Below are 17,679 nucleotides of genomic sequence, written 5' to 3'. Positions count from 1 at the left end.
ATCATAAGGCCGACCAGCATGCATACGCATCGATTAGTGCACATTGAAACAAACCATGTGACAAAATGTAAAATAACACTGAAATCAACTTTGACGAAACAATTATAACAAATAAACAATTAGTGAAAATAATACTACACCAGTCTCAGTTCACAAAACAAAAGCAGCAAGTGGACAATCTTTTACATTCAAATTGTCTTCCGATTATTCAGTGCAGCTACACCCAGGGAAGGAAACCATTGTACCTAGTAGTTAGGAATTTATACTGCATATCTACTAGGGCAAACTAATTTCATTAACTAGATACCCGCGCTGTACCTAGTTACTGAAATTAAGTTTACCCTAGTAAAAATGATGTATAAATTCCCAATTACTAGGCCCAATGGTTTATTTCCCCCCATGTGTAGCAGCACTGAGTAATTGGAAGACAATTTGAAAGTAAAAGATTGTCCACTTGCTGCTTTTGTTTTGGTGAACTGAGACTGGTGTATTATTATATTCACTAATTGTTTGTTATAATAGTTTCAAAGTTGATTTCATTGTTATTTTACATTTTGTATCCCAACAAGAAGTTACCCTGTTAACAAGTCTGATTTCTAATGCATATGGAGGCACATAATGCCAGTGATTTAGGTGTTGACATTACAAAAAATGTATGGACTGGCCTCACACACCACCGAGTGTCATGCTTCATCGGCTGTCCTCGCCCTTTAAAAACCACGTTTGATAAAGGGTGGTCCTGCACCTGGAGACAGGGCGGAGCTTCTAAAGCTAGGTGGGCGCCCGTGCTGAGAAAGTGAGTGAGTGATGTTTAAAAAAGGATGCACGTTTCTGCGTGGAATCTTTTAATGGCGCAGACTGTGCTCGATATTAACAATTAGTTGTGGGGACTAGGGTGTTTAGTACCCCATCTCCGTCTGTGTTGCCAACGATGATGAAGCATGACACCTGGTAGTGTGTGAGGCCAGTCAATACATCTTTTTGTAATGTCCAACACCACCTACATTACTGGCATAATGTGCCTCAATATGCATTAGAAATCAGACTAGTTAACAGGGTAGCTTCTTGTTGTGTGATGCATGTGAATTGGAGGCCAGCGTACCCGGTTTGCCCCACATCCTCTTGACCCCCCCCGCCCTTTTTGAAGAAAAGGGCTTTTGTGTTTTGATTTTACATTTTGTCACATGATTTGTTTCAATGTAAACTAATTGATGCGTATCCATGCTTGTCTGACTTAAGATCTAAATTGGATCAAATTTGCTTAAACACATGAATGATTTTGCAAATAAATGCATAAAGTCCAGATTAATTAAGCTTATGGACTCCAGTCTGGTTAATTGCTTTATCAACACACGAATAAGACTGCCGGGACAAACTTCTCTTTTAGTTTAACTTTATTTTTTAGTTTAAAGGAACTTTATTGAAACAAAAAGAATGCAATAAAGAAATAAGATACAATATTAATGTCAAATACAATGCAAATAGAAAATGTGGGTAATATAAAGAAAGAAGAAAGAAAAGGAAGAGAAGAGAAAGGAGGAGAGAGAGGGAAAGAAACTCAGCAATTAAAATACAATATCCATATATTAAATGTAACATATCAAAGACCTGCAAGTCTTCCAAAAAACAGTGTACAAAATTAAAGGGGAAAAAGGCATATGTGGAAAAAGAAGTAAATTTAAATAAGAAACCTATTAAGGGGGTTTAGGTACTTCCTCAGTACAGGGAGAATGCAACCTGGAGGATTGAGTTGATGAGCCTTGGAAAGTAGTAATGGGTAACCACAATAAGTCACGTTTGATAGCAAGTGTAACAGGATAAACATATGCTCTATCTAGCCTATGATTGAAACAAACACCATACCACCAAGCCTGAAAGGAGATGGTCGGTGTGTCTTTCCAAGCCTTAGTAATTTGTTGAAATGCCACAGCCAAGAGAAGGTCGATAATGGAAGTATTAAAGTCAGAGGAGGACCATATGTCAGAGAGGCTACCTAGAAAAATATGTGGAAGGGGAAGTTAGTAAAAAAAATTGTGTTAAGTTGTTGCCATACTTTAGACCAGAAAATAGGGACCAAAGGACATGAGAAAAGCATGTGTTTAAGATCCGCTCTCGGTTCCGAGCAGGACCAACATGTTGAAGGTAGAGAGGAGTTGATTGAATGTAGTTTAGCAGGGGTGATCAAAAGTCAGTTATAAATAAAAATAACGTTTGGGTAGTATTCGCTGCTCTAGAAGATCTCCTTATCTTATTCCATATATCCTGCCACAAAGATAGAAAAAGACTCCTTTAAATCAAGTTCCCATTGTTGGTTAACACTTGATTTATCTCTATCAACAAAGGGTTCATGTAATTTTTTATAGATTTGTGAGGCAGAAGAAGACGCCTAAAAGGACCGTGTGAGAGAGGAAGAAGGATTACAAGAAAGTGAGGATGGAAAAGAATCATAACGAGTCTGAACAACAGCAGTCAACAAATTATAATTGGAAAGGAAAGGAGGAAGAGAGAAACGAGATTGAAGAGTAGAAAAGGAAATACATGTACCATCAACAAGGAGTTGATGAACCCAGAGAAGGCCATGGGCATGCCAATCTTTCCAGAAAAGAGTTCTATTTTTAATTTTAATGAGAGGATTATACCAAATAGGAGATTGTAAAAATGTTGCACGGTCATCAAGGCCATCTAGAAACAGGGGAAGAAAAAGTTTTCTGGAATTCTTAAGAATAGGAAGAGACATTTTTTGTGGAGCCCGAGCCAATAAGACAAACTCTTTAAAAGTAAAAGGGTGAAAAAAGGAGGCTTCAATGTCAACCCATAAGGGAGAAAAGGCGACATCTGGTAACAAATCAGATAAAAAAGAAACCGAATGAGATAGAAAAAAGGAAGTATGGTAAGAGGAAAAATCAGGGAAATTAACTCCTCCCAAGTGTTTGGGACGTTTAAGTTTAGAAAGACATTCTGGCTCGTTTATTTTGCCATAAAAAATGCGACAATATAGAGTAAATGTTTTTATAACAAGATTTTGGAATATTAACAGGAAGATTAGAAAGGAAAAATAAAATAATAGGTACTAACATCATTTTAATAGAATCTAATCTACCCCACCAGGAGAGAAATAAAGGATGCCACCTTGTCGTGGATTCTGTTAGAGTAGTTTGCAAATGTTTAATATTAAGAGCTACAGTATCCTTAGTTGAAGAAGTAAACCAGAGACCCAAATATTTGATTTTGGAAGGGCTCCAATGAAAGGAGGAGATTAGAAAGTCAGCATGAAAACAAAGCTTATTGAGGGGAAGAATTTCACACTTATCGACATTCAATTTATAACCTGATACTGCCCCAAAATCCGAAACTTCAGAGAGAAAAGCAGGGAGAGAAACTAGAGGATTAGAAATAAAGGAGAATATCGTCAGCGTAGGCAGAAAGTTTTACTTGTTTGTCCACATAGGGGAATCCAGAGATGTCATTATTGAGCCGAATTTTTGACAAGAAAGGTTCTAACGCAAGAATAAATAGAAGGGGCGAAAGAGGGCATCCTTGACTAACTCCACGAAACAAGGGGAAGGAAGAAGACCCGAGCATTAGCAAAAATAAAAGATCTAGGAAAATAATATAACAAGGAGACATAAGCAAGAAATTGAGATCCAAAACCAAACCATTTAAGAGATGACAAAAGAAAAGGCCAATTAACCCTGTTAAAAGCCTTTTCTGCATCTAATGCGATAGCAGCCAAGGAATGATCAGAAGTCTGAGACTTACTAAGAACATTGAAGAAGAGTCGAGTTATCTGAGATGACGTCCTTTGATGAAACCACATTGTTCCTTACCAATCAATTGAGGTAGAATGTTGTCCAAACGTAAAGCTAAAATTTTTGCAAAAATCTTATAATCAAGATTAATCAAAGAAATAGGCCTGTCATTTTTACATTAAGTATGATCCTTGTTATCTTTGGGAAGAAGACAAATCAATGCCTCCTGGAACGAGCCTTCAGATTTCTGAGAAGATATGAAGGTGAATAATTGAAGTTTAGGAACAAGAAAACTGGAGAAATGAGAATAAAATTCAATGGAGAAGCCGTCAGGACCAGGAGCTTTACCTTTTTTAAGAACGCGAATGGCTTCCAAAATGTCTGTAGAGTCAATATCTTTATCTAAAGAGGAAAAATCTACATCCGACACTGAAGGAGAAGGAATAGAAGATAAGTAACGATCAATGTCAGAAGGTAAAGAAGGGGATTCTGGAGTATAGAGATTCTGGTAAAATTTGGTAAATTCAACTAAAATATCTTCATCTTTATGAAGGATGGTATTAGAAGAGGAGACAATCGAATCAATCTTCATTCGTTCCTTTCTAACTTTGAGATAATTCGCGAGCATATTGCCAGCTTTATTTTGTGAAGAATAATATTTAGCACTAGACGTAAGCAAAATCAGATTAGCAGATTCAGTAGACGATTTATTGAAGGAGAGTTTGGCAGTGATAAGATTATTGAGATCAGATTGTGATTTAGTCGAGTGATATAAATTTTCTAATTGTTTAATTTGAGAAGTGAGACTGGACAAAGCTTGTGTGGCTAAACGTCTCTTTTTGGCAACATAGGAAATAATTAAATCTCTAGAGGCAGCTTTAAAAAGTGTCCCAAATCAATTGAGGTGAGGACTGAGGAGATTCATTGACTGTAAAAAAGAGAGGCAAAATCAAGAAAAGCAGAGGAAAAGGACTTATCTAAGAGGAGGGAGTAATTGAATCTCCATCTCCTAGTTCCTTTACTAGGGGAAAGTAAATCAATCTGAAGGGAAATCGGGGCATGGTCAGAAATCAAAATGGAACCTATATCAGAATGTGTAATATGTTGGGTGAGGGCTTCGGAAATAAAGAGATAATCTATACGGGATTGGGAAGAGTGGACAGGGGAAAAATAAGTATATTCTTGCAAGGTAGGGTTACAAATCCGCCATGAGTCAACTAGGGATCTTTGGGAAATAACAGATGTGAATTGAGCCTGCATTGGAGAAGGGGAAAATCGGGAATTCGACTTATGGTCTAGGAAAGGATCCATAACCATGTTACAGTCCCCGCCTAAAATAAAATAATCATCTGTGTATTGCATTGTGGAAGAAAGAATTTGAGGCCAGAACAGTTTATCCTGCACAGTAGGAGCATATACATTGAAAATAGTTAAAGGAATTTTGTTAACCAACAACGACACAACAACCCACCTACCCTCAAGTCATTATCCTGCTTAACAAGTTGAACATTCGAACGTTTATGACAGAGAATAGCAACACCGTTACGCTTTCCTGTCCCGGGAGATGCAAACACATGTCCCACCCAATTACGACGTAATTTAGAAACCTCAACATCTTTGATATGAATTTCCTGTAATAACACTATATCTCCCTTCAAATGAGCTAAGTGGGAAAGCACACGTTGTCTGTTAATGGGAGAACCCAAACCTTTAACAAGAGATTACATTAATTGACATTTAAAACTCTAAAAAATATATAACAGTGTGAATAATAGTCAACAAGAAAATCAACAACGAGTGATAGCTGGAACAAGTGCAAACAATATATCAAATTAGTGAAAAAGGAAGAAGAAAACAGATGGAAGAGAAGGTATCGAAATGTCATGAAAGACATATAGAAGTGTTGAGAATCGTAATGAGAGAAAGAGAAGAAAAACGGAAGGAAATAAAATAAAATCCAAGAAAAGAAGAGAAAAAGAGAAGGTAGAAAGAGAAGATGAAAACAGAGGTTCAAAAACAAAAGACATACCATAGAACACCAAGAGAACCAGGGATGGAGGAACCACAGAAGGAAGGAGGCACAACTGACCGAGGACTCCATGGAGAGGTGGTAAGGGGAAAAGAGCCACCAGGCACATTCATGAAGAACAGATGAAAACAATTGCAGGGATCACAAGACCAGCATCTAAAAAAATATAAAAGAAGAAAGAGGTCAAAGAAAACAAAGTTAAGACATAGCAGTTTTTACGAAAAACAAACAATGGGAAGAAGTCAAGCAACATGACGAGCCATTACAGTGAAACACAATAGAAGAAGCAATAACTATGCATGAAGAATGTCCATCGACTCGGCATTACAGGAATCCAAAAACTGCTGCAGACGAGCAGGATCGTCATAAGACGTCGTCTTATTGTAGGTGACCCTAAAAAGACTGGGATGAAACAAACCATAGCAGGCATTCAAGGCCCGTAATGCAGGTCTCCTGTCCAAAAATTTCTTACGCCGATCAGCAGTAGCCTTAGCGTAATCCTGAGCAAAGTAAAGATTAGAGCCATTGTAAGAAATCTTTCCTTTTTGCTTAGCTGCTTGAAGGACTCTAAGATCCGTGTATTCCAGAAAATGGAGGATAACAGTGGAGGCTAAGGGTCGAGATGCCTAGACGATGAGCGCGTTGAATATTTAGGGGAGGTGATGCTTGGAGATCAAGAAGAGTGGTAAGAAAGGATTGAAAAAATGAAATTGGATTTGATCCTTCAAGATTTTCGGCAAGACCATAAATACGTAGGTTGTTACGCCTGTTTCGATTTTCCATATTTTCAACCTGCTGCTTGAGAAAAGTGATCTCCTTTTGCATTGCGGGAACCTGGACAATGACCGATTGAGCTGAAGCAAGAGAACCCTCAAGATGATCCACTCTGCTGTGTGTGAGACCAGTTATCCTCAAGACTCTGGAGGCGGGAATTAGTCTGTCATGTAAGGTTTAAGCGCTCGGATCTCCTCCAATATAAGTTCCATAGATATGGATTCTGACATGTTGGTGGGAGATGGAGGACTGGCTTTGACCCTCTTTCCAGAGTTGGTGGCAGTAGATGGAGAGGAAGATTTAGACAATTGTTTCGAAGATGAGCGTGAAGCAGGAGTAGAGGAACCCCTGAGAGCAGTGTTATCGGATTGTGAATCATCCAATGTGTCTTGTAAAACACTAAAAGGGTTAACATCTGGTGCATTAGAAGTAGTGCGTTGATGAAGGGCAGCTGTACGATTGGTACGTGACGTTGCCATTGAGAAAGCGAGTCAACTGGCACAGAAAAATCACTGAAATGAGGAAATCCACTAGATAACACAGTATGCCAGAAGGAAAAACTTCCAAAAACTACCAATATGTGAGGAGAAAAAACAGGAGAAGAATTCTTGAAAATTCAGTAGAAATGGCGCACTCATCCCAATAATAAAAAGTAAAAACTAAAAAGTGAAGGAGAATCAAATCTGAGTCCAGAGGAGGATCATTGGATATGTAGGGAGTGAAAGTCACCAGGAGGCAAAAGTAAGAAAGTAACTAAAATGGCAGACACATCTTGAGGAGATCAGTGCTAGTCAATCAGCATGAAAAACAGCACTCCAGATGGGGGGAAAATGCATCAAAAGTCAATTACCAGTAAGCGCCAGAAGTGAACTCACAGCACATCAGAGGTCGAGTAATCCAAAAAGGCAGCTCTCCTTCATATAATCGGTAAACGCGGCAGAAAAATCATCAAAATGGCGGCCGCGCTTCAAACTCGAGCCGCTAGGGACATGCAGGCTCAAAATACCGGTGTGCGCAGCGACTTAGAGGCTGGGACTGGGAAGCACATGCGCAGGTACCAGAGAGATTCCGCCGTGCTGCAATGCCGTTAGGCGATCCAAAAGGGAGTAAGGTGCCTGGAAGGGCTTTCGTCGCCTCACCCCGTACTGGAGCTTCCCGTACCTGCTTCCATCCTCCTTGGCGCCGTAGCCACACACCCCCCTTTAGTCTAACTTTCTAAAAGTGGCATTTTCAGGATTGCAAGTTCAAATCAGACTTCACCATACATTGGGATTTTAGATTCGGATTCAAGCTTTCTATTTGGAAATTACACATAAAATGTAATCCGGTAATCCTAATGTTATCCTATGGGCGATGTAGGACTTGCAGTGGTGAAAAAACACTTGAGTTTTTCAGTACCAGGACCTGTAAAAATTTTAAGTAGATGTTCTGCTTTTTAAATACATTGCATCTTGCCCTCTCAGCTTTCCAGGTCCCACCCTAGGAGTTACATATGTATTAAAAAGGAACGTTTGAAACCCGGCAAAAAGTTTATTTTGCCAGGTCGAAATAGCAGGTTAAACTGCACACACAGGCTCTGCAATGGCAGGCCAGAGACCTGTAACGGGCTACTTAAGTGTGTGGCACAATCAGTGCTGCAAGCTCACTAGAAGCATTCACTTTACAGGCCCTGGGCACATGTAGTTCACTTTACCAGAGGCTTATGATTAAATTCAATATGCCAATTGGGTTTGTTCCATGTTTAGAGGAGAGTGTGTGCATTTTAGCAGTGACAATATGCACTAAGTCCTAAGGCCAAAAAAAACCAATTCCGCAAAAAGTAGGAGGAAGGCAAACAGTTTGGAAGTGACCCTGCAAAAGGCATTTCCATCACTAGGGCTGGTGTCTTCCTGACAGCTAATGTCCCCAGAATGAGGGAACATCACCTAAAGTCAATACGTTCCGCTGGAAGAGCGGATTGTCAACCAGGAGAGACTGTCTAAGGGGAGAATCTATGTGCTCTTGGTTGGAGACGCACCCACAGAAGGTTAGTTTGTTGGAGAGTGAAGCCTGGCAAGACCCTTGCTGAAAAGGTCTTTCTGCACTTCGCACAAACTACTACAGTTGCTGCAGGGATCACTGCAGCCCAATGAGTGTTACAACTGTCATGGTATTCTTTTTGGCCTGGATTAGGGCAACAACTTCCTTAGTTTGTCTTGACCCCAGCGGGGCTGCCGTGAATGTGGTGCCTGCATCAGGTATAAAAACTTGAGCAAAGCAGTGAACTGATTTCACAATTGACTTGTAGGGCACCTTAAATCTGAATCGGAGTTTTTTTAGTCCTGCTTCTTCCATAGTTATTAAAAGTGGTCTCCAAGATCGATTCCCTATATGTTGAATTGAGTTGTGTAGTATTGAGATTAAAAACTCTTGTCTGAAGACACATTGGGCTAGACCTTGAAATTAGTGTCAGTTGCAAGATTTGTGAGTTGTGAACTCGTGCCCACCTGGCTGAAGTTTGTAACTGTTCACTACGCGGGGAGTCCATACATAAAGGTGTGTAGTTGTTCCAGTTTTCAGAGCAATAGTAGGATAGAACCGCCCTCATCGCCGCCACCGATGACATCCGAGCCCTGATGGACAATGGAGAAACAGCGGCCCTCATCCTCCTGGACCTCTCCGCGGCATTCGACACTGTCTGCCACCGCACCCTAGTGCAGCGCCTCAGCAACGTCGGAATTCAGGAGAAGGCTCTGGAATGGATCGTCTCCTTCCTCGACGGAAGAACACAGAGAGTCCGCCTACCACCGTACAAGTCAGAGGCCTCTGTCATCTGCGGCGTCCCCCAAGGATCATCTCTGAGCCCCACCCTCTTCAACGTCTACATGAGCCCCCTCGCGGCCATCGTACGCAAACACAACCTCAGCATAATCTCCTACGCCGACGACACCCAGCTGATCCTCTCCCTGACCAACGACCCCGCCGCCGCCAGAGCCAACCTGCACGAAGGGATGAAAGAGGTAGCCGAGTGGATGACGATCAGCCGCCTGAAACTGAACTCGGACAAGACGGAGATCCTCATCCTGGGCTCCTCACCCTCCGCCTGGGACGACTCCTGGTGGCCTCCCGCCCTGGGCACCGCACCCAAACCGACAGACCACGCACGCAACCTGGGCTTCATCCTGGACTCCTCCCTCTCCATGACCAGGCAAGTTAACAAAGTCTCCTCGACGTGCTTCAACATCCTACGCATGCTACGGAAGATCTTCTGGTGGATCCCCACCGAGACCAGGAAGACCGTCACCCAGGCCCTCGTCACCAGCCGTCTGGACTACGGCAACGCCCTCTACGCCGGTACCACCGCCAAGCTCCAGAAGAGACTCCAGCGGATCCAGAACGCCTCAGCCAGACTCATCCTCGACATCCCACGAACCAGCCACATCTCCGGACATCTGAGAGACCTTCACTGGCTCCCCGTCAACAAAAGAATCACCTTCCGCCTCCTCACCCACGCACACAAAGCCCTACACGACCGAGGCCCGAGTTACCTCAACAGCCGAGTCAACTTCTACGCTCCCAAACGCCACCTCCGTTCAGCCAACCACGCCCTCGCCGCCGTCCCCCGCATCCGAAGAGCGACCACAGGAGGAAGGTCCTTCTCCTACCTGGCCGCCAAGACCTGGAACTCCCTCCCTCCCGACCTGCGCCTGACCCAAGACCACCTCTCCTTCAGGAAGAAGCTGAAGACCTGGCTGTTCGAGCAGTAGCGGCACCCCCCCCCCCCCCCCCCCCCCCCCCCCCAGCGCCTTGAGACCCTACGGGTATGTAGCGCGCTCTACAAGTGTCAGTGATTGATTGATAGAACCCAGAACATAAGTGGCAAACTCAGTAACAACAGTTATCAGCTTTGTTGTTGTTGTTTTTGGCACAGAACATGGTCTGACGGATAATATACAATCTCAATAAATACCCTCCATCTCCTATACATTTCAACCTTGCTACCAAGACTGAGGACCTTTGCAAACTGTCAAGACTAGCTTTTAGAGCCATTCACGGGTCAGCCCCATACTAAAGTTTTGCTAATCTAGCCCTATGTATCTCTGTATGCAGTTTACTGAGAAAATCAGCACATCCTAAGTGTAACGATACTGCCTGTGCACTGTTCAGCCTCTGCATCTTCGACCTATGCTTCTGGAATGCAACCCCCTCCCTCAACACCAGAGCATGCCCATGGCAACAATATTTAAAGATGCTGAAATCCATCACTTGCAAATTGGTCATTCTGAGGTAATTGTTAGTCCTCATTGCCTAACATTGTAAATGTGTTTATATATAACAGAACGAGATGAGGCAGCTGCCCACTATGCTAATCTACTCTATATTTTTGTTGCACAGTATTAAAGTGCCTATTTGACCTTGCTGTTGCTTTTCATGCAGCAACTGATGTAACACTTGGCAACTGTGCCCGCCTTGGGTTTTCCAACTCAGTCAATCTACAGTTCCTATGTTTGGCATTGTTTGTTTCTGATCAAAATGTTAATTTATGCTTGTGAATTGAGTTGTGTATCTGCCTAAGTGATTGCAAATCATGAGCTTTTCCTTTTTCAGAAGGAATCTTCAGCAAAGGGTAATCCTGGTGCAAAAGGCAAGAAAGATGCTGGAAAGGAAGGTACTGCTCCATCTGAAAATGGTGAAACTAAAACGGAAGAGGTACTTAGTGTACAGAGTTGGTAGCATCTGCATTTTTCAGTGTTCAGTCTCCCGCTATGAAGTGCATGTTCATAACACTTCTTTTTATTACCCATGGTGTTATTTCAGATACGCGTCTCTCGATCCACTGTTAATGTTGCAACATCCAGAGGGTTCCCTCCAAGCACACTTTCAGTAAAAGGGCACATTGAAACAGTGAAAGTTAAGGGTATGGTAGTGTTGTTTGCAGTGATTAGGAAAAATAGTGTGGCTTTGTTTTTTTTATTTAAAGAAGGTTGCAGATAATGTGTCCATTGGTGTAAATCAAAGGGGACATTTCTTCTGTTGTGACCTTAGATAGAGAAGTAGGCTTCCAAGTTTACAGGCTTGGTTAATGCTCCTGGTGGGTACATGTAGATCTGTACAGATTTTTTTAATTAATTGCAACTTTTTCTTTTTGCAGCAACAGAAAACTGAATCTGGCAATGACAAAGATTGAATACATCTTCAAGATTTTAAATTGGTTTTAATTACCTCTTAAAAATGTAAAATATTTTTTATCAAATTTTGTAAATGCCAAAATATTGACTAGTGTCTTTAATCCTCATGCTTTCTGATCATGTCCATTGAACTGCCTTCAGTCGGTTGTGAATTTGTTTTTGACATTGCTCTGACTATTACTTTTAGTGTTTTCACATTGGTCTTTGCATGCCCTCTTTATCTTGTAAAAAAGCAATGGTGCTTTTATATGTGATTAAAACAAAAAAAGATAGGTGTGACCACTTGCCATGGTTTCCTTTTAATAGTCTCAATTAAAGTCTGGATGGATTTTAAAATCTATTGTGCTCCGTTTATTTGTCCTCCATTGTGCTTGTGTTGTAATTACTTGTTCACCTTGAAAAATACTAAGGGCAACTACCCGTATGTTGATCTGGGTGCCAACCCACAGGTTTTTAACCTACCTGCCACTGATTCATCCCCAGTGGGTCTAACATGTCTGGTTAACTTCTAAGCTGGGAAAATGTACCACAAGTGTTAGTTTGTTTAATCGCTGTCCACTAGACCGAATAGTGAAGAACCACAAACTACACCTGTGTGAAGCAATTTTGTGGTTTTAACTGACTATTTACTGTGTAATTCTCCTGTTCCTTTCCCAGCTTGTGTATAGTCTTAATCTGACAGAACCTGGTACTCGTACTATCTTATTCCTGCGTTCCTGAAGATTTTTTTGCAATTCTGATGGATCCTGTAATCCCTAAATCACATTCATCGTGGCCACCATTTTGAGGTCCAGCTGTGGCTGAATCTGCTAAGAATATTCTTTTTTAATAAGTTGGTTCTCCACAACTGGATCTTTCATAAAATCACATGCCATTTGACTATTTCCCCATGTCAAGCTTGAAATCCTCTGGCAAAAGGATACCAGTTTGTAGTTAACTGAGAGCACTTTACCCCATACTACTTGCCCTAGGATGATTCTTCCTCCTAGCACCTCCCTTGTTGAGATTCATTATACACATGCTGCTCTCTAAGAGCTGCGCTTGTGCTTAAAGTGGTTAGAAGAACATCTCTGTATACTGCCTTTATCATGGCCATGATATCACAAAACATTCAATATACTAATATTCTTGCGAAGGAAAACTGGCACTCAAGGACATTAGCAATCTAACTTGAGTGCTGCCTTTCCTTTGCAGTATTTGCAAGAAATCACAGATTTGGGCAAGCAACGTTCAAAGCACCGTCCGTGATCGGGTGCAATTGAGGAATTTGCCTGTTTAGAGCTAAAACTTTATATACACTTTCTTTGAGACTTTTAGCCATATATGTATCACCTTTACATTCCCCAGGCATCAGACTGAATCTGTAACATTTTCAGCAGTACTTCTGCACCCCGGAGGATGGTGCTGTGTGGCTCTGCACTTACGCCATCCCACTCCAGAAATGATGTACAGATCCAAAATGGATGCCACTCCTGTGTGTTGTCTGTTCTTTTTGCGCCACTAAAGGCGATATCTGAGCTACCTCACGTCTCTGAAACACCCACATTAAATTTTTTTTTATTTGCAATGGAAATATCACATCCCAAAACTACAGGTTTTAAGCCTTGTAAGGACTGTTGCAAACAAATGACTGACAGATTCTCATCAGGTTTGACTATGGTGCACCGAGGCAAATCTAAGAGTTCCTTGAGGCCGTGCTCTGACTCTTCGGACCTTTACTGACTTCCTCTGGCACGTCGAGATGCCCTCCACCTGGGATACTGTCTGTGGGTTCACCTTTAGCGCCAGTTGGGTCCTCTGAGCCTCCCCTAGCTCCTGCTCCAACTCTGCCTCAGGTGGCATGCTCCACACCAGTTTCCGCAACCTTGATGCCGACTCTACTGACTGAGAAAAAGGGGCACATTGGGCTTTTCGACTTCTAGGTGGTGCCACTACGACCTTGACTACGGTTGCACTTCATTGGTGTGGAAGCGATCCAACCAGCTTGATTTGCCTCCTCCACGACACAAACTTTGCACTCATTATTTGGTACAGATTCAGACCACAATCATGATCCCGGTGATGAGATACAGCAACCTTCACACAAACTTGATATGATGGTTTTCAAGAAGCCAGTGGCCTTGACATGGCCCTTGTGTCGGGATTCCTCTCACTGCCTTGGCACTGAGGAGAGTGCATCTTACAGTGGTGAAGCTTAGAGCAGCCAACATTCTTGACATCCAGCTCCCTTAGAGGTCAAAACCAATGTTTTTGCTGAAGTGCTGCAACCACGGCAAACCTCAACAGAGCATGTCCTCGCATTAAATGAGGCACTTACAGATACTGTTAAGGGCTTGGGTCAAACCTTGCTCTGGTCCCATAGTCAGCCACCTAATTGCAAAATGCCACTACTCTGCCTAGGGTGACCCAGCATTTTTGTTGACTCTACTCTTCCCCTGAAAGCTTGGTGGTGCAAGCATCTACCTTTTGGACAAACCTAATACTGTTCAAACTACTCCCACCATAGGGAGTCCAAACTAGTGGTAAACGTTGGGAAACTATGTTCGAGGCATATGAGCTATAAATCATATGCTTTAGCATAGATTGCCATCTGGTGCTCAGTCTGGATGTTTACACCTTGTTTTTGTTCGAAGAAGTCTTGTAGTCGTGAGCTAGGGGAATCCTCCTTTCGGTGATAGTGAGCATGGGCATCCACGCCATCCCCAGATTGTTTTCTTCCGCCATCGGGTTCAGATGTGGATTGCTGTGCTCCGATTGGGTACCGTTTTCGGACACCTTCGATGCGCAATCCACTATTCTCAACGGTATTGTTCTCAATCTCGATCCCTCATTCGATGCGAATCGTCTGACTTCGGAAAAATTTTCATTGGAATCGTCCAAGCAGGCCGTTGGGCCTACCCATGCCGACCGCGTTAGTTTAAATGGAGTCCGTTCCATCTACCGCTATGTCCCAGGTGTTGTGCTAAATTTCCACGCACCGTCCTGCATGAAGTTTGCAACCTCTGCTTATCCCCAAAACATAACAAAAGTAGCTGCGACATGTGTATCCTTCTGATCAAAAAAGACACGTCTGGCTCGGTGCCACAAAATGTAGCACCACAGCAACTCCCATTCTGGACCTCTTTGGAGAAGATTCCGTCATCCATCCTGTAATTTCGGAGCTAGAAGAGCAGGTCTCACTCTCCGAAGCTGACTAACACATGGAGGAAGAGGAGGACATCCCTGCGGGACAGCGTACCGCGAGTACAAATCCACAAAAGACAAAGGCTCCGGTCCCTTTATCTTCGGGTTGAAATCGGCACCAACATGGTTCTGATGCCCCGCCTTCCGGCCCAGTGCTGAGACCAAAAAGAAAAGCCTTCGGGCTCGAGCCAGCCTCATTCAGACATTGAACCGACACCTTCGAAACATAAAAGCAACCTACCTTCGGGACCGAAGGTTTTACCTGCTACACCAAAATGCTCCGAGCCGAAACCCTCCAAGCCTGAAGACTCGGAGCCGAGACATTTCAAGTCCAAAGACTCAGAGTCGGAACAATCAAAAAACAAGGACACAGCGCTTAAATCCTCTAAAACCAAAGACTCTGAACCGAAATCGTCCAAAACCAAAGACTCTGAAAAATCCAAACACACAGAGCCGAAAATGCCAGCACCTAAGAGCTCCGAGCCAAAATTTTCGGTGCCAGTGTCTCCAAAGAAAGATAAAGGCACTTCCCCCAAGGAACTTCCATCTATTGACCCATTTTTCGACCCAAAACAGAAGAAATTGGTCATAAATTCTGACACTGGACATATTCAAGCAACTATTCCAAAAAATGAAAGCTGGCTTGCCAGAAGACCACCATGCCCTCTCCTAAAAAATAATATGGGTACTAACCCCTCTCCTCCTTACATACCGCCCCCTTCTCCTAATCCTAACCTGCTCATTACGCCCATACATTCACCTACACGGCCTATTACACCTGACCCACAGAATGAAGGGGACAAGGATGAGGATGCTGATGCTTGGGATGATTACCACACAGGCCCAAATACAGACCATGAACCTGATTTGCACCCCTCTAGGCCTTCCCAACTGATGACAGCATTGGTTACCTTGAACTACTTACCAGTGCCGCTAATTACCATGGGGTAGAACTTCACAAAGAACCCTAGAGGATTTTCTTTTTGAAACACTTTCCTCCTTCCAAAGAACAACTCATACCTTGCAAATGTTAAAAGGTATGCTCAAACATACGGACGAGATCTTTAAGGATCCCGTGAGGGCTAGGATTATCACTCCTAGGATAGATAAAAAATACAAATCCGCTCCTACAGATCCGGTTTATGTTAAAGGACAATTACTTTTAGACTCTTGTAGTATCAAATGCATGCAAGAGCTAACTCTCATGCTACAGGAAACACCCCTCCTTCTAACAAAGAATCTGAGCTGATGACTCTGGCAAAAGGATAGCTTCACAGGCCTCAAATAACTGGCGCATTGCTAACGCCCAAGCACTGTTAGCCCGTTATGACCAAGTTCACTATGATGAGCTGGAAAAACTAATTCAACACCTGCCTGACAATACCAATCTAAAGCTTACAGGAGGGTAAGCTCATTACTAACCCCTCCATAAAATGTGCACTGGACGCAGCAGACACGGCCTCTCATGCTATTAACACAAGTGTATAACTGCACAGACACGGTTGGCCAGGATCTCTGGTTTTAAGCCAGAGTTACAAACCTCTATCCTTAACCAGCCAGTTGATAAAGTACATCTTTTTGACCCAGCTGTTGACACCATGCTGGAAAAGATGAAAAAAGACACCAAGGTCGCAAAGTCAAAGGGGGCTTTACAAATGCCGAGCAGTAGAGGTTCCTTTCGCTGCTCCTTTTACAGGGGTGGCTCAAAAGGGGTCTCCACTGACCAGGCCTCCTCCTCTTACAAGGGCAACAACCAATTCCCCTCCCACAGAGGATATTCTAGAGGGAAATTATAGAAGGAACAATAATAGAGGACAAGGTAATTCCACACGCTCTTCCCCCTCAAACAATGACCATCCCACTCCTGTCGGGACTGCTCTCCCAAGTCCTCCCTGTCTGGACCTCCATCACCTCAGGCAAATAGGTACTACAAATTATCCAACATGGATACTGCCTGGAGCTTACAAACACTCCACCAAACATTTCTCCAAGAGCACATACAATGTCACCAGACCATCTCACGCTCTTAAAGCAAGAGGTTTTATCCCTGTTACAAAAGCACGCTATAGAACCTGTTCCGCTAATACATCAAGGGATGGGAGTGTACTCCCTGGATTTCTTTTTTAAAATTAAATATTTTTATTAAAATTGAACATCAAATATTAATCGCATGTCCGTTAAATATACATAATGCACCACATTTAAAACAACCACATGATCAACAAAAGCGATAGGAACTCAAATCTGTTCTGCTCTCCAGTCTGTCTTTGTGGCTCACTTCCATATCAACAGTTGGTGAGGTACACAGTTTGCCTCGATACACATCCCATTTACCCCATTTTCTATCCCACCTTTTAGGGCAACCCCGAGATTAAACAGATCTTTCTCACTTATCATGCATTTATCAAATTTCTGCATCCAGCTTTTTGATGATGGCTCCTCCCCCACTCCCCATTTCATTGCAATAGCCCGCTTGACTAGTGTGTATCCCAATGCAGTTATTTGTTCCACTTCCGTTACATCCCAAACATTAAGGAGCCCTAGGCGCGCTGTGAGACTAACTTCTTTATCTAACGCCCTCCATGTGTCTTGTGGCACGTTCCCATAAAATTTGTATGCGGGGGCATTCCCAGATAATGATGGAAAGTTGCAACCTGGTTGCAGTTACCAGACAGTCTGGTCTGTGTCCAATTTTCCCCAGTGTGACCCCTGCAAGATATGTTCTACGAAGGACTGCCTTTTTCAGGGACATTAATTCTGTTTGCCAGTCATCCAC

General features: G+C 42.8%; 1 protein-coding gene across 2 annotated transcripts in view; it reads left to right on the top strand.

Moving 5' to 3' along the window:
* The window catches only part of HMGN3 (high mobility group nucleosomal binding domain 3), a 31,558-nt gene extending 19,500 nt beyond the window's left edge, over positions 1-12,058 (top strand). Inside the window, exons 5-6 of one of the 2 annotated variants that reach the window (XM_078648103.1) lie at positions 11,143-11,241; positions 11,684-12,058. In XM_078648103.1, coding sequence (XP_078504229.1) covers positions 11,143-11,241; positions 11,684-11,719 — 135 coding nt within the window. In that variant the 3' untranslated portion in view covers positions 11,720-12,058. Of the gene's footprint in view, positions 1-11,139; positions 11,242-11,683 lie in introns of both variants that reach the window. The other variant, XM_078648102.1, reaches the window with a different exon arrangement.
* The last annotated feature ends 5,621 nt before the right edge of the window (positions 12,059-17,679 follow it).

Source organism: Lissotriton helveticus, chromosome 6 (genome assembly GCF_964261635.1).
Source record: "Lissotriton helveticus chromosome 6, aLisHel1.1, whole genome shotgun sequence".
In the NCBI taxonomy this organism is placed as follows: domain Eukaryota; kingdom Metazoa; phylum Chordata; class Amphibia; order Caudata; family Salamandridae; genus Lissotriton; species Lissotriton helveticus.
The sequence above is the reverse complement of the archived record's forward strand: the minus strand, read 5'-3'. Positions and strand labels throughout refer to the sequence as shown.